A 22,200-nucleotide genomic window follows, 5' to 3' on the forward strand; every position below is an offset into this window, starting at 1 on the left:
CTCATTCTTTTGTCATAGCATTTGCTCATTGTATAACCCTTTTGTACTACGAGCTTTTGCTCCTATTTTTATTAATGCATGAGTTTATTTCCTTTTCAAAAAAAATTACGATATGATCAAAGATTGTGATACGGACAAATCTTGCCTCCATTAGGTATATAATATGTGGGCCACCATGATAGAAAAAGTGAAATTGTCAATCTATAAACATGAAGGAAAGCACATTGAAGAATTTCCATCTCCTTATGACATGGTCCATCAAATTTTGATTGATTGATGGAATAAAAATAACACCTCCCTCCATTGTTTGGCACATTCTCTAAATCCAAGATACTATAAGTCATCTTACATCATTATTTTATTTTTTCAATCCCTAAACACACCCTAAAGTTTGGTCTACTTTAAAATTTTATTTAGTTAGCGCACAATGGCTTCAAGAAGACAAGTCTCGAGTCTCACCACATCAAGACTTAGAAGTAGCAAAAGAGATGATAAAGTATACTAAGAAATATTTTAGTTTAGAAGATGAGCGCACAAAAGTGAACATTGAATTTGCCAATTTCTCTGCAATGTCTGACCAGTTTGCTGATCATGAATACACATGTAATAGATATGCCTTAGAAGAGTTGATGGGCCATCCATGGTGCCTAACTTTACGGTCACTAGTTATGAAATTACTTAGTCAGCCTTCAAGATGACACCACAACATGCAAAAGACTTAGTGTACATTCATAGAAATCTACGTCTTTTATCAAGAACTCTTGAATATCTCAAAGGAGAGACAAAATGTGGGAAATTGATGGGGATTCGTTTGATTCATTAGAAGATGCGGGAATGCATGAGGTGGCTAATTTATCTTTGGACAAACCAGAATCAGAAGCTATAGCTCTTACCGATGCTAGTGGTGAGGCTCAAGTTCGGGATTATCAAGAGGACATTGGAGAAGAATGAAAACATGCTCTTGATTTTATTTTGTAGTTTCGTGGTTTTTTACCGTTTGTCTTTTGTTGTGTTGAACAAACTACTAAAACTTGTTATTTTGATGTTTTTAATTGAAATATTTCACAATACGTTTATATGCATGATATATATTTAATTTTTTTACTAAAAAATTGAGATGTCCCCGACATTTTGTGTCCTACTTTTTTGAAAAATGGCATGTCGCCATGTCGGTGTCGTATGTTCGTATCTGTGATTCCTAGGTGGCAACTACAATGGAAGAAAACTAATTAAGAGTTTGAGGACAAATCGAAGAATGACAGTAAAGCATCATGGTAGAATGAAGGAGCGGGAGGAAGAGAAGAGAGGATAGAGTGTTCTTGTTCAACAAAACCACTACCACTAGCATTTATGGGAAAGGGTCTAGCTTTGGGCCTCTATTCTCAATTGAATCCGAGAGATTAAAGTTCTCTATTTCATTTGTCATGGAACTAGAACGTCATTCAAACTCGTTGTAACAAGTTTTCCTTAGTTCCAAACAACAAAAAGTGGCCATCAAATACATACATACACATATCTTTGAATAAAAGAATAAAGCAGAATAAAAACAAGGTAAACTGGGATACATAAACAAGACCAAAAGAAGATTTTCTTTTCAACAAGATATGAAACTTTTTATTAACAAAATAAAAAGAGACTTGTCCTGTAAGATTAGTTGAGGTGCTAGTAAACTGGCCAAGACACTCACTGATATCAAAAGAAAAAAAATGAAAAAAAGACTATTGCTCAAGATACAAACTACAAAGAGAGCGAAAAGATAATAGATCAACTAGTAAGCAAAGGAATGCCAAACTACAAAAGACCAAAAGAAAATAAAAGGTAATAATCAAAAGAATATACCTGTTTACATCTTTTCTGATATCGCTTTTGTTTCAGATGTATTTGGAGTTTTCTGTCAAAAATGGCATCATCTTCTTCTTTGACCTGTCAATACAAAGTAGTGACGCATTGCACCTTAAAGCACCTTTAAAGGAAAAAATTATGAAAGGTAAACTACCCTCAATTTGTGTATTATCATTGGATTTTAGATTAAGAATATTATTCTTTTATATAATTAGTTTCCTTAGTTCAAACTAGTTTTTTAATCATATTTACCTATGAAGTACAATTACTTCAAAGTGCGCAAAAGATCGATATCAGATACGTATCTGACACTAATACGTCCAGATACATTGGATATACAAGTCAGATAGGTGAAAGGAAGAATATGATTGTATGTCATTTTTTTTTTTAAATTTCAGGTACGGGTATCCCCTTCCAACACACGAAGGGGATACACTAATCAATTTGTTTTTAATATTGGGCTCAATTTTTAGACCAAAACCCATACCTCACTTAATTTCATAACAATACTACAATAACCAGCAGCTGAAAACAAAATTAAATATATAAAAAATCAGAAAAAAATTGTAAAGGAAACGGTCTCTTGACTAAGATAATGAAATGAGACAAAGCTTCAAGTCCAGTAAGGATACAAAAGTAAGAGGTTCTAGGAATAAGGTGTACAACTAGGTTGACACTCCCATAATACCCTCATCATATCCAACTACCAAGACGAAGCCATACAAGGCAACAAAATAAACCCTAAAATCAGATTTTCTCATCTTCTTGTATACACTACAATGAATAATGCCCCCCACCCCCCTCCTCATTGTTTCAACATTTCTTCGACAGAGCATGCCATTTGTCTGGCCTAAACCATTCACTGCTGCACCTCAACCTCGCCACCGACCATCCTCACTATGGCTCTGCCTTGCAGCCGCCAGCCAGTTTCAAAGCTATCCGTTTTTCTTTTTTCATCTCTTTCACTCTTTTCTGAAACCTCCTTCAATATTAACTGTAATTATTAGGTAACTAGTTCAGTGATATGGCATCTTCGCCCTCAAGCCAAGGTCAATGATCAAATCCTTCCATAAGTTCATATGCTTTGCAAAGAATTACTTTCATATGCTTTTGATCCTATGAGCCTGGAAGTTGAATGGTTGCTTTGCAAAGAAACAATTACTTCCATATGCTTTCTCTTTCCTCATTAATACCATATTTGTGTTCACATCAGGCTGGGAATGAATTTCCGATGAACAGACCACTGTGTGAGGTGGGTTTCTCGTGAAATACTAAAATTACCTAAGATTTCATGGGATGAAAGCAAACGGGTTTCTTGTGAAATTCGACAATTCTCCTGCTTCCTTGGGGAAAACCCACTCTGAATTAATCTCAAGAGCTTCACCTTCTTCATCCTTCATAACTTGTAATAATATAACTACATCAATTGGATTAGAGAAATGCTTTAAGAGCAAATCACCTTCGACTTTTGAAGGAGGACTAAGAACTTCAATATCACCATAATTTAATAGAAAAGTTGCTCTGCTATTTCAATTGTTGCTCGCTTAAAACAACAAAGGTTCCATTTGACATGAAATTTCGCTTCAGCTACTTTGGTGTGATTTAAAGTTTCTACTAAAATAGCCTCTAATCCTCCGAAGTAAGCTCCTGTGGCTTCAAATATCTTTCTGCACCAATAGTCTAGAGGTAAATTCCGCATAGATATCCAACCCCAATATCCACACACCACATTTGGATGGTTGTGCTTCATCTTGTTCCATTTCTCAAACTTCAGATGGAAATTACCAAATGCTTGCCATTTCCCAGGCCGTTCTGTAAGTTCCTCCAGTATTCCATTACTCAATCTGATTAAGGCATTTTCCGCTGGAAGAGGATTTAAAATTATGTTTGAACTAAAGTATAACAATAGCATATTACAGTTTTCCAGCCATTTGTTAAGCTCAAAAGGGCTTGAGACAACCTAAAGATTGTCAAAACCCTCCCTGAAAACTCCCATGTTTTTAATTATCCATTGCTGATTCAAATTTTGTTTATCGAGCTTTGCAACAGAGGAAGTGCATCGTGTGTGTCTGATACCAGGATGGCTTAGAATAGGCGGCAAAATTTGGACGGAGTCATGGGAAAGTAGAGAGGTGGTTGTACAGAAATGCTGGCCAAAGAAGAACGAGGCTGCAGGGGATGGGGAGGGGAAGAGAAGAGAAGAGAATGGGAGAAAACTTACTATTATTACTATTATGTCTAACCCTACAACATTGGGTGTTAAGGAAACTCGTAGAAAATTAATTTCTAGGTAAGTGGCCACCATGGATTGAACCCATGACCTCTTAGTTAGTTATTTAGACTATCTCTCCCTTTTTACCACTAGGCCTCTTAGTTAGTTATTTAGACTATCTCTCCCTTTTTACCACTAGGCCAAACCATGAAGGTTGGAATGAGAGTGATTTTTTAGAAAAAATATGTAGTACATTTTGTTTTGCACATTGCGTTGTTGCTAAAATCATTTGTATATGTTGAAGCTTTAGAAAATTAAACATTATTATTAAACTTTAAGTTACAACTTTGACATTTCCATGTGCATTGCACGTGTGCTTTAGAATCCTTACTAGTCTAATATAAATGAGTACACATGTCCTTTCTTCTAACTTAATCTGCAACCAGGAATTTCCAACTATAAATGAAAATTGTCCCACAAATGTTTCTGTGAAGAACATTGGCCTTTAAAGCCAGATTCAGATCTATTTTTACCAAGAATATAGCATAGACAAATAGAGAGATCATAGGAGCGCTCCCTCTCCGCCATAGTATCCCCATCTTTTTTTACGGTTTTCATGAGTAGAATATTGTTGGGAGATGCGGCAAGCCCTTGAAGAACTTTTTTGAAGTAATAATGAATGCAATGATTATAATTAGTATAAATTTTCTTTTTTGAAGTTTTAATGAACATGAGAATTTAAGTAATAATCTCTACAACAGAAGAGCTTATTACCTTTCTGAACTTTTTTTTCTGTTCTTCAGAAAGATCCAACTCCTTTTCATTTTCAATGGCAGCTGCAACAAATGGATCACAAGAACTTCCATCCACGTCATCTATCTCCTCTACCTGATAAAACAATACAACAATAAAGAATTTATTCTTAGGTCATCTACAATGGAGAATAAACAAAAATAGAGGCAATAATTGCACAAGTCAAGACGACTTCCAAATTCAATCATATCTATGTTTAAAAGCCTATCTCAAATTTGAAGTAAAACAAGCAACTAGAAATTTGGCACTTCAAGCTTAAGGGAGTCGGAGATATTTTAATGAAGTAAGTTCTCTTTGGTGTCCAGAGGAAGGGGTAAATTTTTGTTTTCTTTTTTTTTTTAGCAAAAAACATGCCTCTTCATTAAGATAATAAAATGAAACTAATGTTCAAAGTACAAAAGAAAATGAAAAGCATAAAATTGAGGATCAGGAGATGCACCTAGACATCTCAACTAGATTGACACTTCTATAGCACCATCTTCATATCCAAAAGAAACCTCGAACCTCAATGTAAACAAACACGAAACAATTTAGGGAAACTTCTAAAGAGCCCAACTAAACTGGAAACTGTCAACCCTAAAGAAGATATCGAAAACCCACTGAAATTGAAGAAAGGAGAAACAATGTCCAAAACAGCAGCAGCCACTGAATGATTCGCTGAAGGGCTTCAAAAGAGACTTCAACCAAGAAATTTATGATGACAAAAAGCTGAAGAATAATAATTCAACTTAAATCCAAAACCAAATCCTCAGATAAATCTTAATTTGCAGTGACTAAGACCTGATTTCTGTTATTTGTAAACTGCACGCCTCTGTTAAGGAAAGAAAGTTAGAAGGGATTGACAAAGGAGTTAAAGGATCCTTTCCCACCAATACCACGGAAAGTAAAGCCTAATCTGAATCCTTACTATCATCAATTAAAAAGAGATTATCAAATGCTTATTTGAGGGAAGTTATTTTAATTTATTATTCTAGATGTCCTTTCCTGGAAACTAAAAGGGCCCAAACAAAAAGGTTTCTTTCTCTCCCTTCTCTCTCTTCTCTCTCCTATCGTTTGTGCTTAAACCACCAAGATAAAGATTCCACAAAAATAATTCAATCCTTGATATTAAAGATATCTGCAATTGTTTAGCTGTGGACAGCGCCACAACATTAACAACATTCCAAACGGAAAAGAACAGGATAAAACGTAATAAAAATGATAGGCAAACACCAATAATGAAGCTGAAAAAGAAATTAACCGGACTCTACCTGTTTATTTTACTGTAATTTCTGAAACCCAAAAAAGAACGTACCTCATCAACTCCAGGAAATTCGAGTCCCATTTCTGCAGCTTGTTGCGGAGTGCTAGCCAAGTAAACAGAAGCCCAGTTCTTGCTGCCAAACAACATGTCACTGTCCTTTGAGCCTTCTGAAAAAACCTTATTAAGAGAGCTCCAATCAACTTCCAATTTTTCTGTTCCGATTCCCTCAATCTGGTTAGTGGAAAATTTCTTCTGCAGATATCCACTTGCTCCCTCCTCCAACAGTTTCCCATGTCGTCTAAGCCCAAAGCAGACATTATAAAGATATGTGAATTGAAAATCTCAGTTCTTACAAGCTTGAAGCTTCACAGTAACATAAGGGAAAGTCGTACCTCCTTACAGGCCTTTCGATTTGGAGGGTCTTCTCTGCGTCAGATACAGATGCAAGAAGATCACCAGTTACCTGAGACCCTACCCAGTGTATCCTCTTTTTCCAAGCTTCAGTAAAGCAACCATTCGAAGCTTGACTTTCAATTAGCTTGTAGAGACTTGGCAGCTCAATACCAGCACCATCAAGTTGCTCCTATTCAGAGAGGTAATTAAATAAAAGCATCCTGGATAAAAGAAGATCATAACTTATAGAAGTAAACATCACAGACCACAAGCAACACTCAAGATTGATAAAGAATATAACAAATTTGAAAATAATTTTACAATAAGACTAAAATATCAGAAAAATCACTTTGAGCTTTTCTTTTTTTCCTTTTTTTACAAGAAGACAAAAAAGTTCATTGAAGAGATGAATAGAGACAATTGCTAGGATACTACCAAAGAATGTAATTTTCTATATATTTTACACAAAAAGAACAACCCATTACAAAGAAGGAAAATATAAATTTGGCAAATACCATACAACCAATAAAATAAAATATAATATAAGGAAATAATTAACACTCCCTCTCAAGTTGGTTTGTAGATATCAGTCATTCCCAGCTTGTCAATTGATTTGTTAAATTGCCACTTTGGAAGGCCTTTAGTTAACACATCTGCAGTTTGTTTTGTTGTCGGGAGATAGAGTATGCATATTACTCCCACTTCGATCTTTTCCTTTATGAAGTGTTTATCGACTTCAATATATTTTGTCCTATCATGAAAAACTGGATTGTGGGCAATGGAAATTACTGCCTTGTTATCACAGTAAATGCTCATGGACATTGACTGAGTGAATCTCAATTTTTCCAACAATCTTCTTATCTATATACCTTCACAAATACCATGGGCGCTCCAAATTCTGCTTCTGCACTACTTGCAACCACAATGTTTTTTACTTCGACAAGTAACAAGATTTTCAACAAAGCAGCAGTAACCAAAAGTGAATCTTCTATCAATCGTGCTACCAGCCCAATCGGCATTCGTGTAAACTTCAAGATTAAGATGGTCACGCCTTTTAAACAATATGCCTTGTTCATGGAGTACCTTTCAAATATCTTAGGATTTTATAAACTACACCAAAGTGAACTAGCCCAAGAGCATGCAAAGGCTATACGTCCTTTTACAATACATGGACAACTTTAGTGTACTCGAATCTGGCAAAGGAGTTTCATGAGCAACCATCCTCTAAAATGCTACTAATCAAGCCCAATGCCTCCAAGTCTGAAGGCAATCCAGATCTCTTGAAAATATCTTGCTCTCGTGTCCGAGTAACTTCCTCTCAGCCAACTCATTTGTTCAAGCACACTTCTTTTACAGTCCTACCAAGATCACTTTCAAGAGGGCCCCCATGCTCCCAGTGGGTACGTCCATTTTTTAAAAAAGAAGGAATTGGAGCTTGATTCCCCTTTTAGCGTAAGTAGCGAAGATTCCAACAGATTGTGAAGATTTTCCACATGAGTTTAGCAACGAAAAAGGCCTACAATCCCTGTTCACAGTAGAATTCGACACATTTGGGAACTCTCAGGGTGCTCACAGCTTCTCCCCTCTACTATCCTTAGAAATCCCAGATCACTTGACCTCTATAGTCAAAGATTGTGGCGTACTCTTGGCTTGATCCTGACCACTTGGTCATTTGGTGCGCAAACAAAGGTTTCTACCCTATTAAAATTGTGTCATGGAATATAGGGGGCCTTGAGGATATATCAAAACGCCTAGCCATTAGAAGGTTCCTCAAGAAGTTTCACCCAGATATTGTGATATTGTGAAGTTACCGGAATCAAGGTCAGGAGATTGATATTGCTCTTATCAAATCTTTGTGGAGTTCCAAGGATATTGGATTGGAATTAGTTGAATCTTTTGGACGTTTTGGGGGCATTTTAACCATGTGGGATATGAGTAAGATCAAAGTAGTTGAAACACTCAAAGGTGGATATTCACTGTCCATCAACAGCATTACTTCTTGCAAAAAATCTTGCTGGATCACCAATGTGTATGGTCCATATGATTATGAAGAAAGAAGATTTGTATGGCTTGTATTAGTCTCACTATCAGGTTACTGCACAGGGGCTTGGTGTATTGGTGGGAAATGTAACATTACTAGATGGGCGCATGAATGTTTTCCTCTAGAAAAACAAACTAGAGGTATGAGACAGTTTAATAACCCCATAGATTCACTCAATATCTGGGAGCTCCCACTTCAAAATGGCAGATGTACATGGTCTAGAGAAGGGTCCTCAATCTCTAGATCTTTGCTAGATCCCTTCTTCATTGATAAGGAGTGGGACGAGATTTCTGAAAACTCTAGAGTTGGTAGAAAGGCCCATACAATATCAGATCATTTCCCCTTGTTGTTGGAGGCAAGATCAATTAAATGGGGCCCCTCACCTTTCAGATTCAGCAATCGGTGGCTGCCTTTCTCAGAATGCAACAGAATTATCAAAGAAGTTTGGAACATTACAAGTATTACTGATTGGGCCGGGTTTGTGCTTATCGGTAAATTGAGAAAAGTAAAGGCTGCCCTAGAATTATGGAATGAATATCTCCAGGAAGCACTCAAAAGGAAAGAAGAGGAATTGTTAAAAGAAATTGAATTTTGTTAAAAGAAATTCAACTTTCTGGCCTAAACCTAGCCAAATTAGCCCTCAGTTCTTCATTGAAAGTGGATTTAGTGAGCATCTACAGAGCGGAGAAAAGGAACCATATTCAAAAAAAGCAAGCTTCATTGGCTAAAAGAAGGGGATGAGAATTCAGGCATTTTTCACAGACTCTTGTCTGCAAAGAAAAGAAGGAACTTAATTTCACAATTAAACAATGAGCAAGGGTTTCCAGAAAGACTAGTTTTGGGTTTTATGAGGAATTATACAAGAAAATTCCAGGGCCAAGATTCATACCTCTAATATCTATTGGCCGTGTATTACTCCAATTCAGAATGCAGCTCTCGCTGCACTTTCACTGATGCAGAAATTTTCAAGGCTTTAAAAGCCCTTGGAAAGAACAAATCCCCGAGCCCTAACGGTTTTACGGCTGCTTCATCTCAAAATATTGGCTTGTGGTTAAGAAATATTTCACTGCCCTCTTTGCAGAATTTTATGAGAATGTTATGAGAATGGAAGGCTCAACGTCTGTGCAGGAAAACTTTGTCTTCTTTTGAAAACTTTATGTCTTATACAAAAAAAGGAGGATGCGATCCTTGTAAAGGACTTCAGACCAATCAGCTTCACGACCTCAACTTACAAGGTAATAGCAAAAGTCTTAGCGAAAAGACTGAAATTTATCATGGCCAATATCACAAGCCCCTTCATTGAAGGTAGGCAAATCCTCGACCCAGTCTTAATTGCAAGCGAAATTGTGGAAGATTACCAAGCTAGGAGGAAAAAATGGTGGATTTCAAAGCTGAAAAGCCTTTTGAGCATGTGGACCAGGACTTCCTTGACAAAGTTGTACAAATAAAAATTTGGCCAGAAATGGATATCCTGGATTATGGGCTGCCTCAAAACGCCATGCTTCTCCATTCTAATTAATGGTAGTCCTCGAGGTCGCATTTTTGCATCTAGAGGAATTTGGCGAGGTGAACCTCTTTCTCCCTTCCTTTTCCTTCTAGTAAGTGAGGTGTTGAGAGCTCTTCTAAATAAGTTAGTCGTTAACAAGCATTATGAAGGCTTTGTAGTTGGCAAAGAAAAGGTTCATATACCAATTCTTCAATTTGCAGACGAAACCCTTCTGTTCTGCAAGTACAATGGAAGCATGTTAATGAAATTGAAGAACAAAATTGCACTCTTTGAATGGTGCTATGGGCAGAAGGTTAATTTGGAAAAATCAGCCTTATATGGAGTCCATGTGGAAGAGGATCTAAAAAAATGGACCGTTCCGCGGAAATAGGCCTTTTCATATTTAGGGCATCCTTTGGGGAAGCATCCAAGACGGTTACTTTTCGGCAGCCCATGATTGATAACATGCAGAAAAAGTTAAATAAATAGAGGAGATTCAACTTGTCACGAGGAGGTAGGGTAACCTTTTGTCAATCAGTATTAGCTAACCTTCCTACCTATTACGTTTCTTTGTTTGCAATGTCGGTTAATATAGCATCTTCTTTGGAGAGATTAACGAGGAATTTTTTTTGGGACAGGCACACTGAAAGCAAATTCAATAATTTAGTCAAATGGGCCAAAGTTACCCGACCCCAACTTGACGGAGGTTTGGGTTTGGGAGCGTTGCAAAATAAGAACAGGGCCCTACTGCTAAGTGGGGCTGGAGGTTTAAGAACGAAGAAACTTCTATATGGAGACAAGTCATCTGAAGCATCCACGGAAAAGAACCCTTCAACTGGCACACGGTGGGAAATTCGGGCTACAATCTAAAAAGCCCCATGATTGGCATCTCATCGGTATGGAGAAAGGTAGAGCCCTTAGTCTCTTCTAAACATGGCAAAGGCTCAAGGGTTGCTTTCTTAACAGATGGTTGGATAGACAACTTTCCTCTTTGCAATCAATATCCCCATCTCTTTAGGATTACACTCTTACCAAAAGGTTCCATAGCAGCCCACTGGGATTCCTCAACGTCCTCTTGGTCCATAGTATTTAGAAGGCATCTTATAGACAATGAGATTATGGAATTTCAAAACTTGATGGTTTTTTATTGAAAAAGAGACAAACTTCTTTATTAATGATAAAATCTCAAAGTACAATAGATATATACATCAAGAACAATAAAGAAGCCTAAAGAGCAAAAAGAGGATTAAAAGGTGCACTCGGACGTCTCAACTAGGTTAACAACCCCCTTAGCACCAAAACATCATATCCCAAATATAAGACTGAACAAAAAAGAGAAAATAAACGATGAAACATAAATGAGTCCAGCAATAGTACATCGGCCTAAACTGGGAAAAGCTAAAATTTGAAAAAGAGGCAAAAACAAAAACAGTTACAGCTGCTGAGAGATACAAAACTGAGGTTGGTCCCAAAAAGAGGAAAAAGTTTAAGGGTCTAGTTGGGAGAGCAAAGCTGCCCAGTTGAGACAAATATCTTGAATATAGTAAGCCCCAAAATCCTTGTTTAAGGAAACCAAAGCTGCTGCATTTCGTTCTGCAGAGAGGACTTCTGAGCTTGGTTTTTCTTTGTCATGAAAGATCCTCTGGTTTCTTTCAAACCACAGTTCAGAGAGTATAGCTTTTAGCAAATTTAACCATAATAGTCTTGGCTTCTTTAGGAGCAAAGGACCCTCCAAAAGCTGGAGAACCAAGGAGCAAAGGGAGCCATCAAATACCCAAATAATGTTGAAAATGGAGAAGAATCTGTTACAGCAGAAAGAAAGAAGGGCCAAAGCAAGAAAAGTTGGAATAAAGTCTCATTTGCCTTCAAGCATGAGGGCAAACAGAGGGTAGCAAGCACTTGTTAGAGGCCTTCTTTTGGAGGATATCAGCACTGTTAAGGGACCCAAAGATCATGACCCAAATTAGAATATTAACTCTCCGGGGTTAGATGATTTTCACAAGGCTTTAAATAAATGATTACCCATTGGAGGGCAGAATGCAAATGCACCGAGAGATTTAACAGTAAAACGGCCTTGGGGTCAATTGACCATACCTTGTGGCTTCATAATCAAGAAATTTTTCAAATGAGAGGAGGGAGAGTAATGTTTCAAATTCAACAATTTAAGCATCTTTTAAGAATCTTCTAAAGGGTAGGGACCAAGAGAGGGTAGCAAAATCCCAATGGTATGCAACCGAGCCGTGGGGAAGTAAGGCTATTCTGTTGAGTAAGGTAAAAAGAACTTTAAGAGGGGAGGTGCCAACCCAAATGTCTAACCAGAAGCTAGTTCTACTACCATTACCAAGTTTAGTTAGTGCTAGAGATTCCACTGACCTCCACACTCTTGAGATGTTTATCCATGAACACTTTAGACTATTCCTGGACTTTCCCAATGTGAACCAATCGAAAGGCTCTTTACCGTGGATGCTGCAAATAATTTTCATCCAAAAGACATAATCTTCCATTGAAAATCTCCAACTCCATTTAGCAAGCAAGGCATAGTTGTGGATTTTAAGACCACCAAGGCCAAGACCCCACCCTTTAAAGGGAGGGAAACCAAATTCCATTTGACAAGATGATTAAGCTTGCTACCAGAATTACATTCCCAAAAGAAGTTCCTTATGAATTTTTCTAGAGAGACTGCTGCATTTTGGGGGATAGAGAACAAGGATAAATAATAAGTTGGGAGGCTTGCCAAGACTGCATTTCACAAAGTTTGTCTTCCTCCTCTAGAGATGTTAAAACGCTTCCATTTGTCTAGTTTCTTGTGAATACAACCAATGACCAGTTGCCAGAACCCTTTACGCCAAGGATAGCCTCCCAACGAGAGCCCTATGTATATAATGGGCAAATTTTTTGTCTTACAACCAACCAATACGGGCAGCGATTTGAAGTAGGGTGTCCTCAGGTATATTAACTACCCTAAGAGCTGATTTTTCCCAATTAACTTTCTGCCCCAAACACCATTCGAAGAGTCTAATAGCTTCCTTAAGCCTAAGAAGCATTTGAACATCATATTTGCAAAAGAGAAGGGTATCCTCGGCAAATTGTAGCAAGGGGAGGTGAATCAAATTCTTGTCAACAAGGAAGCCCTCATATTGTCCATTTAAGTGAAGCTTGTTGATAATGGCTATCAAAACCTCACTTACAAGGAGGAAGGGGGAAGGGGGTCTCCTTGACGAATACCTCTTGAAGTTGTTATGCAGCCTCTCGGCTGTTCATTGATAAAAATGGAGAATTTAGGATTCAACAAAAAACCCATCATCCATGTTGTTCATTTAGGGCTAAATTTTTTCTAAACCCTACGACTTGATGGTTCAACTAGCAACAAAAAGGGTCTCGGACAATCTTGATAGAAGGATATGGTCTTTGGAAAATCATGGAAAGTTTATAGCCAAATCTCTTACCAGACACCTCTCAGCTTTCTCCCCATTGGACAAGGATCTACATAGCTTTGTGGAAATCTAAATGCGTAAAGAAAGTAAGCATTCTCATTTGGATTATGATCTTTGGCCTCCTGAATTGCGCTTTAGTCATGCAAAGGAAGCTACCGAGCAGCTGCTTATCACCTTTAGTGTGCCCACTGTGTAAGCAAAAAGGAGAAGATTTACAGCATCTGCTCTTTGAATGCTCTTACTCTGCAAACTGTTGGGGGAAGCTCTTTTCGATTTTTGCGGTAGTTGGGTCTTCGGAGAACCTTTTAGTCTGAATGTTCAACAAATTTTGGTGGGGCCCTCATTTAAGAAGAAGACGAGACTAATCTAGGCTAATCTTTCAAAAGTTGTGATTGCAGAAATTTGGTTTAAAAGAAACCAAAGAACTTTCCGTGATAAGGAAACTTCTTGGCTGGACTGTTTTGAGATAGCAAGTAGGAACACAGCAGTTTGGTGTACTCTCCATAAAGACTTTGAAGCATTTTCTGTTCAAGATATCAATCGAAAGTGGCAGGCCCCCATTTCTCCATATCATTAGTAGTCACTTCTTCATATGGATACACTGTTTTGGCTTTTCGTACTGCTGCTGCTTTTTTTCTTCGTGATGTATTTATTATTTTTAATTTTCATGCCATTTTGGATCCACATCTCTCGCGGGTTGTACTTTTGAACTCTATATATTGTATAAGTGGATTCTATATGATGAGGGCACTATGGGGGTGGCAACCTAATTGAGATGTCCGTGTCCCTACTGATCCTCTATGGCCTCTCTTTGTTTTGTTTTGCTCTTTGTGTAATCCTTTTGTACGTTGAGCTACATTAATATCAATAAAGAGGCTGGTTTACTTTTCAAAAAAACAAAAAAAAATAATCATCATGGTATCAAAGCTTTAGGTTTTGTCTTCTTAAACTCTAGCCGCCAAAGTCTTATCTATTCGCTGCCTCCGTCAATCAACAACAACAAAGACATACCCTTTAGTATAGTTACTTTTGCCCTTCGCTTCATCCATGCACCCAAATTCGTCCAATCGCACCTTCCAGATCCAACTCCACCCATTGCAAGTACAAACCCCCAGATCCACCACCACTCCACCCACATGCTCTAGACCCAGATCCATATAGGTCAACCTTTGTCTCAGATAAGTCATGCAAAGTCACCGCCCCTACTGTGGATCTATGTTCATGTATCAGATTCTATTTGTCCGTCGATCTTCCGTGCCGCCCCAATCCACCAAGTCTCAACCCATTTGCCATCGTCGTTGCCCTTCCTTCTCCGGTACCTACAATGTCGTGCACGTTCATTGCACCAACTACGACAAAAAGAGATGGGTTTTTGGGCAATTTTCTCTTTAGTAATGTAGCTGATTTTCCCTTGTCCAAGAATACACAGTCTAACACTTTGTGACCAATGAAGAAAGTTGTCTCCATTAAGTCAGTCGTGGTTATTTTGATAGTGGGGCTATTGAAATGGATACGATTGTCGACTTTAGCCATAGGTGACGACTTAGTATCTAACATGACTAAAGCAACAAAGGTCAAAAAAATGAAGAGAACAAATCTAAAAACACAAACCAAACTCATCATCGGAGGCAGATGGCAGTGGTCGATAGCAGATGGCAGCAAAATCAACGACGAATACCTAAGGCAGAGGCGTCTGACGAGGACCACTACGAACGATGGCAAAGACCAAAAAAACACCCACCAACTTATAACCAAAAACCCCAAAAAAAAGGTGACTACTAACGACGTCCATCGATTGTGGTCGACAGCTGCAATCGGTCGAAGTAGATCGACCGGCAACAACGAAACTTGAGGTGGCGGAGCACGTGGGCAACAACAGCGACGGGTTGCAAGAATTTTAGGGTTTTTTAAGTTTTTAAAATATTAGGGTTTTTAGGTTAACAAAATCCTACTCTGATACCATGCCAAAGAATGTAATTTTATGTATATTTCACAAAGAGATAAGGGTTTTCTTAAATAGAAGAACAACCCACTAGAAAGATGGAAAATATAAATTTGACAAATAATAGTACAACCAACACAATAAAATATAATACAAGAAAAGATACAAACTCTAAAAGAAGTGAGAAAGAAAAAGTACAAATAAAACTGCCACCCATACCCTAAGAAGCACGGACACAGATAAGAGATACGAATACGACACAACACGGACATGGGCGACACACCATATTTTAAAAATCTAGGACACGACACAGCAAGGACCCATTTATTAAAATACTCATTTTAAAATATACATATATATCATTTTTATAGTAAACGAAAATTCATAGTTAATGAATTGTTGCATTTATATGTTTAAAAGACTTAATTTGATGTATTCCATGCTCAAAAGTTATTATTATTGTCATATATGTGTCTTTTTAGTCTACTAAATAAGTGTTCTATGCATGTCTAATACATTTGTTGCACGAGCAAGCATCCAATAGGTGTCAACCAAATGTTAGTGTTCCAAGTGTCTGACACGTGTCGGACATGGACACACTATCTAAACTGAAGTGTCCGTGCTTATTATCCTATACTAAATGATAAACTTAAAAGCATGATAAATAACTAATGCATCCAAAAGTAAAGGACAATTTTAATTACTTTCGATCACTTTTTCCGGTTCGTTTTGTTTTTAAGTCTAGCCCTTGTAGACTTGCACATTTCTCTGGTTTCCTCTTTATAGTTAATATCATTTTCTCCTTTTCAACAACAATAACTAAAGAAAGAAGAAGAAGAAGAAACTAAGCGTAAATTTGATAGTTTTTAAAAGAAATTAAGGGAAAAATGTGTGCATCACTCAAAAAACTATGAAAAATCTAATATTTTAGCTTTATCTCAATAGCAATGGATTAATAATCATATTTCCATTAAAACTAGACCGACAAACTAATCTCGTTCCTTATCTCACGTCTGCAAATAGTTATTGAATGTTCCAATGTGTCCTCACCAGGTGCATATTCTCTCACTACTATTATCAAACTTAGATGTAACAAATTCAAGTATTAAAATTTTTGCTCGGTTGAATTCTAACAAATTCAGGTATTAAAATATTTGGTCAGTGTTAACATGATCAAAGTAAGAAAAAAACAAAGGCATACCAACAAATGAGCACTCTCAATCTCAAGCTCATCGAGCACAATCTCCCACTCCTCTACGAAAGTAGCCATTTCATTTGCAATGGCTGTTTCCAACTGTAAGACAAGAAAGCACATCATTGATCGTAGATATGACAAAACTCAAAAGTACAGAGACAAGGCAACAACTAACATCATCACCATTAAGAGTCAATGCAAGTTCTTCTCGAACTTCTTTCTCCACTTTGGCAAGAGACTCCTTTTCAAGTGCTTCTTGAGCCTCTGCAGCCTAACATGAGCATAAGTGGGCCTTTCCAGATATTTCTTTCTAAAATACTAAAATAATACTAAGCCTAGGACAAAAGGAGCCCAAACCAAATAACATAAAGCTAACAACACACTACAAAATTACCAAAAAAAGAAGGTACACCCATTCAAAAGAATAAAAGATAAGACAATCACAAACATACACACACACACAGATTGACAGGAACAAGCGCTTTCAAAAAGAAAAAAATACAAAAGTTTTCAGAAGGAAATGAAAAGAGAGTATGGCCAAAATTCAATAAAAGTAGCAAACGAAACCAAATGAGATGAAAGCCTCCATACAAACATAAAATACAAGCAAAACTATTATGATTGTTAAGTTAGTTGTTTAAAATGATATGTAGTAGCTGTTTGTGTTTGTGGCTTAGTTGATGACCTGTTCAGCAGGTTGTAGGTCGTGGCTTTCTCAGCCTTTGAATACTTGGCTGTTTTGTATTTTAAAACATTCATTTATTCAATAATATCTCTCTTTTGGTTTACATCAAAAATATCCCAATAAAAATGCATTCGTAATGATATATGAAAAGGGAAAATATGAAAGCTCCCACCAAAGAACCTGTTCAGCAAGTTGTAGGCCGTGGCTTTCTCAGCCTTTGAATACTTGGCTGTTTTGTATTTAGAACGTTCATTATATGCAATAATATCTCTCTTTTGGTTACATCAAAAATATCCCAATAAAAAGGCATTCGTAATGATAGATTAAAAAGGAAAAAAACGAAAGCTCCCACCAAAGAGCTTCAATAGAGAACATCAAAAAGAAACTTTGAGACGAGTTGAATCAAATCAATCATACAGAGAAAGCAAGAATTTCCTTTTAGAGGCTTTTTTAGGCAACATAATTCTAGAGTTAAATATGATGGTATTGAATGGAAAATTGATTTCGCTTTTCAACTGAAAAATCATGCATTTATTTTCTTTACTCATGAGACTTGAATGTTGTTGATGTCAGATGTTCAAAGGCATTATGATTCAAATGGCTTACATCTTACTTTTATATTCATTTTCTTTTTCAACTCGAGGAAGAGATTTATTTTAGGGAGTGACGAATAGAATGTAATAGGATTAGGATAAATTTGGTAAATTCATATTAATCTTGGTTCGATCCCTTTTAGAGGTACACAAAGACTAGAGAAGTTGAAGTGAGCTAAATTTTGGTGACGAAGAGGAGTATGGCACAAAAACAGTTAGAAGAGTGAATGATGGAAAGGAGAGAAATATTAGGAATCAAGGAGTTGTTCGTTAACATGTGTATGAGTTCAGAGAGCTCGATAGATGAAGTACGAGAAAAAGGTGGATTACATTTGCTCGGCCTCTCAAAAAGCTCTCAAACGCTGAATACAAAGATAAGGGGAAAAAGGGTTTTGCTTCCAATGCATTGAAAAATTCTCAGAAGGGCACCATTGTAAAACACAAGAGAAGTGAGAACTGATGTGCCCATGATAGCCTTTAGAACCCAAGGAAGGCATGATGAGTTTCTAGTTATCCTTTTTTGGGCTACTTCATGCCCTAGCTACCTTAAAAACACTAATGAACCATATTTTCAGTTTGTTCTGGAGGATGTTTATCTTACGATTCATCGACAACATATTAGAATACAACCCAAACATGGAATGGATACTAACAAGAAACACTTGCATGTAATGTTCGATGTGCTAAGGGATAACCTCTCTCTTTTTTTTTCAAAAGGAGACGAGTCTTAAATTATATTAATAAAACAAGACTAAGGCTCAAAGTAGATGATTGATATACAAAGAGCACACAAATGAAGAGAATTATGATCAACGGGCGCACCCAGGCATCTCAACTAAGTTGACACTCCATAGCGCCCTTATCATGTCTACCGAAAAGAGACTAGCATTAAAGATCAATCATAAAAAATAGCCAACTCCACCCAAAACCTAAGGGAACAGTGATACATCACAACTCAAACAAAGAAGTAAAGTAATACAAATAAACCACCTATTACAATAACCAATTATTTCTCATCGAAAGAAATATGCTTTCAATCAGTCGAGGATAAATGATTTGGGACATTGGATGTGGTGCTTGAAAAAGAGGGGAAGTTGTTGGAGATAAAATCCAGGTTATGGTAAATTGGCCTCCACCATGACTACCACCAAGCTACAGAAATTTCTAGGAATGACAGGATATTACAAGAGGTTCGTGTTGAACTATGGAAACATAGTAACCCCTTTGAATTAGATTGATGCAGTAGGATTAGCGTAAATTAAAGCATATTAGTCAAAACATTAATTGATTAGGATTAGGATTAGTTTTATTTATTAATTAGAATTATGATTAATTTTCTTGGTTAATTAGGATTAGTTTCCTTGATTAATTAGGATTAGGGTTAGTTTGTTCTTCCTCTTTAACAGCTCTTGTATAATCCTCTTGTACTTTGAGTTGTGTCTCCTAGTGCCTGTTAATATAGAGATTTGTTTCCATTACAAAAAAAAAAAAAAAAGAATCCTCTACCAATTGATAATTTTGTTCTTATATTATAATTTTGCATTCATAACAAAGACTTTGATTTGATTCTTGGGTAGAGTTATCTTTTAATCCTTTAGCTAAAGTTTTTGTATATAAGGTCAATGTGTTTTACAATGAAGGACCATGGGCCTCTTGTTGATGCTTTTTAGTGAGGGTTTGATTCAATCAAAGTGAAAAAATCCAAATTCTCTCTGATAGGTCTCCTCCATAGAGGAGCTCTATGAGAAAAACTCCATATTCAATTGGTTAGGAGAGCTTTGTAGTCTCTTTTATCTCAATAATGTCCGGATCATCATCTAGGATATGGATTTTCACCTTCATCCATTGATGGAAGCATGACAGCCCTAATAAGGACAACATACCCTCCATGTATCTGCATAATGGTTAATATTGCCCACTTTGAACATTAGTCCTTATGGATTTGCTTTTAGAACCACCCAAAATGCCTCATAACAATAGTGATACTTCCAACATCTTGTGAGGACTCTTTTCTTTCTTTATATGCTTGGATGTTCAAGTCAGCTTACATGCATCTCAACTAATCTCACAGGTCAATTTGTCTAACCTACACCATCCGGCTATCAACACCTATAGGATATTAAACCCAAGGTAAGCCACCATGGATTGAACTTGTGACCTCTTAGCCTTTTATCAATGTCATCCCCCTATACACTACTAAGCCAAGCACGATGGTTCATTTTGTGAGGATTCTTTCATAATATTAGCTTCTTTGTGGTGCATGTAGCACAAAACCTTCTTTTATAATGACAGCTTGTTCCTGATACAATCAAATTGGAAAGCTCTCTTTTAGTTTGTTTGGTCAGGGAGTGGGTTTTCTCTTCCCCTGGACCTTAGGCTGTATTTATTGGCCATGAGCATAATATACAACTTGTATCTCACCAAAAATTTTAAAAAAAAAAAAAAAACATAAACATAGGAACATGAGACCTTGAAGCAAAGAGTAGTATGACACCTTACTCTCAACTTCCAAGAACTCAGCCACCAAATCCTCAATCTCTTGTTCAGTCAATGGTTCCTGCTCAATGAACAAAACGAAAACAAAAAAAGAAACGTACCATACTTGAGATTATAGAACACAATAAAACTGAAACATATTAATACCTACTGACTAGCAAGACATGAAGCAACAAGTAAAGCCAAGACTAGGTAAATACAAATGAAGAAGCTAATGTCGCTTGCCTCGAGATGCAACTGATCGTCCTTCCCAGAAGTTGATGGCCCATCGTCTTCAGAATCATCGATAAAAGAATCACCGGACGCGCTTCCAACATCATCCACGTCCTCGTGCTTCTCCTCCATCTCAAAATCAAATCAAAACCAAAAGATTCATAAGTTAAAATGATAAAACCTCTAAAACCAAGCTTGACGGCGGTATTTGAATGGAAAATGATGCTTCCAGAGGCACAGGCTTCGAGGAAACAGATTGCAAAAAACAAGCAGTCACCCTTTTCCTTGTTCAATTTCAGTTCCTTGGGTTTGGGAGCAAATTTGGATGGAACATTGGTTGAAATCAAGCCTTCTTCGGCGCTCAGTATTTGAAAGATGAAGAAAGAGTTGAAATTTAGACCAACGAGGTTGGGACTACAAAGGTCGCAGTGTATCCAGAGGATTTCGGGGAGGATGCTCGTTTTATTTTTTTTTTTTTCTTTTTTTTTCTCCCAATCTATGAATAAAAAGAATTAGAAAATTATTTTTTAAAAAAATGGCAAATTTTCATAAATATATAAAATATTTATAACAAAATAAGTACAGAAACTTGAACATTTTTTTAAATATTACAATTTTATCTTGTATCAAATATCAAATAATATAAAAGATGTTGAAAAATCTCAAATCTAAATGTTCGTGTAAAAAAAGTCAAATTTAAACGATACTATACCAAAAATCTTTAAAAAAAAATTGTAATCTAAACAAGTACATCAAAAAATAACGATCATGTACCGAATGAAATCTAGGTAATCTTGAAAATAATCATTTATATTTGGATAGTACTAAATATAAATCATCCTGTAACCAAATTAAACGAGTCGGTAAAAGAAAAAAATGATCAAATCTAAATACCAAACAAATATATTATGCCCGGCATTTTTTGTATTTTTTATTATGCGTTTGTGGGCTTTTTTCCTTTTAGGAATTGTTTTATACATTGTAATTATTTTGGACGCTTTGCTATGTTTTTTAAAAGACTAAAAAAAGAATGCATGTGAAACTTTTATTTTGCAAAGAAAAATAACCCTAAAATTAAAAAAAAAAAAAAAAGTCTTTAAACTTCTTTTATGAGTTAAAAAATACTATAACTTTTAGTTTTGAATAAAAATCATAGAGGATATTTGAGACAAAAAGTTGATTCGAATATGGGAGTAATGAGAGTAAAATAAGACATCATTTTAGGGAATCGTTGCTTCAAATATGGGAGTAATGAGAGTAAAATAAGACATCATCTAAAAAAAATTCAAACAACATTTTCAATTTAGGTTTTGAAGAAAAAAGAAAAATTTTGACCACCATTTTTGTGGGTGTTAAGGGGTACTAACACCTTCCCCTTACAAATTTAACTCCTGAACTCAATTCTAGTTTTCGTATACCATTTTTTTTATTTAAAAATTTGTATACTCTATTTTGGTGTCCAATCACACCATAAAAAGATGATTGGTGGCGACTCCTATTTTGTTTTAAAACAAACCATTTTAAGGATGTCGATCGTTCCGCGTCGTCTTGGGCAGTGGCGACAATATCTATACAAATTTCTCTTATAATAGCTTGTGTTTGAAATGTAGAT

The 22,200-nt window shown here is 36.5% G+C and overlaps 1 protein-coding gene across 6 annotated transcripts in view; it reads right to left on the minus strand.

The window, feature by feature from the left end:
• Positions 1 to 21,063, minus strand: part of LOC103485842 (protein CHROMATIN REMODELING 20) — a 73,463-nt gene extending 52,400 nt beyond the window's left edge. Inside the window, exons 1-9 of one of the 6 annotated variants that reach the window (XM_008443561.3) lie at positions 20,866 to 21,063; positions 20,601 to 20,720; positions 20,349 to 20,436; positions 16,777 to 16,865; positions 16,608 to 16,700; positions 6,503 to 6,693; positions 6,162 to 6,408; positions 4,829 to 4,942; positions 1,840 to 1,923 (exon numbers count right to left, since the gene is read on the minus strand). In XM_008443561.3, the coding sequence (XP_008441783.2) occupies positions 1,840 to 1,923; positions 4,829 to 4,942; positions 6,162 to 6,408; positions 6,503 to 6,693; positions 16,608 to 16,700; positions 16,777 to 16,865; positions 20,349 to 20,436; positions 20,601 to 20,720 (1,026 nt within the window). In that variant the 5' untranslated portion in view covers positions 20,866 to 21,063. Of the gene's footprint in view, positions 1 to 1,839; positions 1,924 to 4,828; positions 4,943 to 6,161; positions 6,409 to 6,502; positions 6,694 to 16,607; positions 16,701 to 16,776; positions 16,873 to 20,348; positions 20,437 to 20,600 lie in introns of those variants that run through there. The other 5 variants (XM_008443563.3, XM_008443562.3, XM_008443558.3 and 2 more) reach the window with 5 other exon arrangements.
• Between the last annotated feature and the right edge of the window lie 1,137 nt (positions 21,064 to 22,200).

Source organism: Cucumis melo, chromosome 5 (genome assembly GCF_025177605.1).
Source record: "Cucumis melo cultivar AY chromosome 5, USDA_Cmelo_AY_1.0, whole genome shotgun sequence".
NCBI lineage: Eukaryota > Viridiplantae > Streptophyta > Magnoliopsida > Cucurbitales > Cucurbitaceae > Cucumis > Cucumis melo.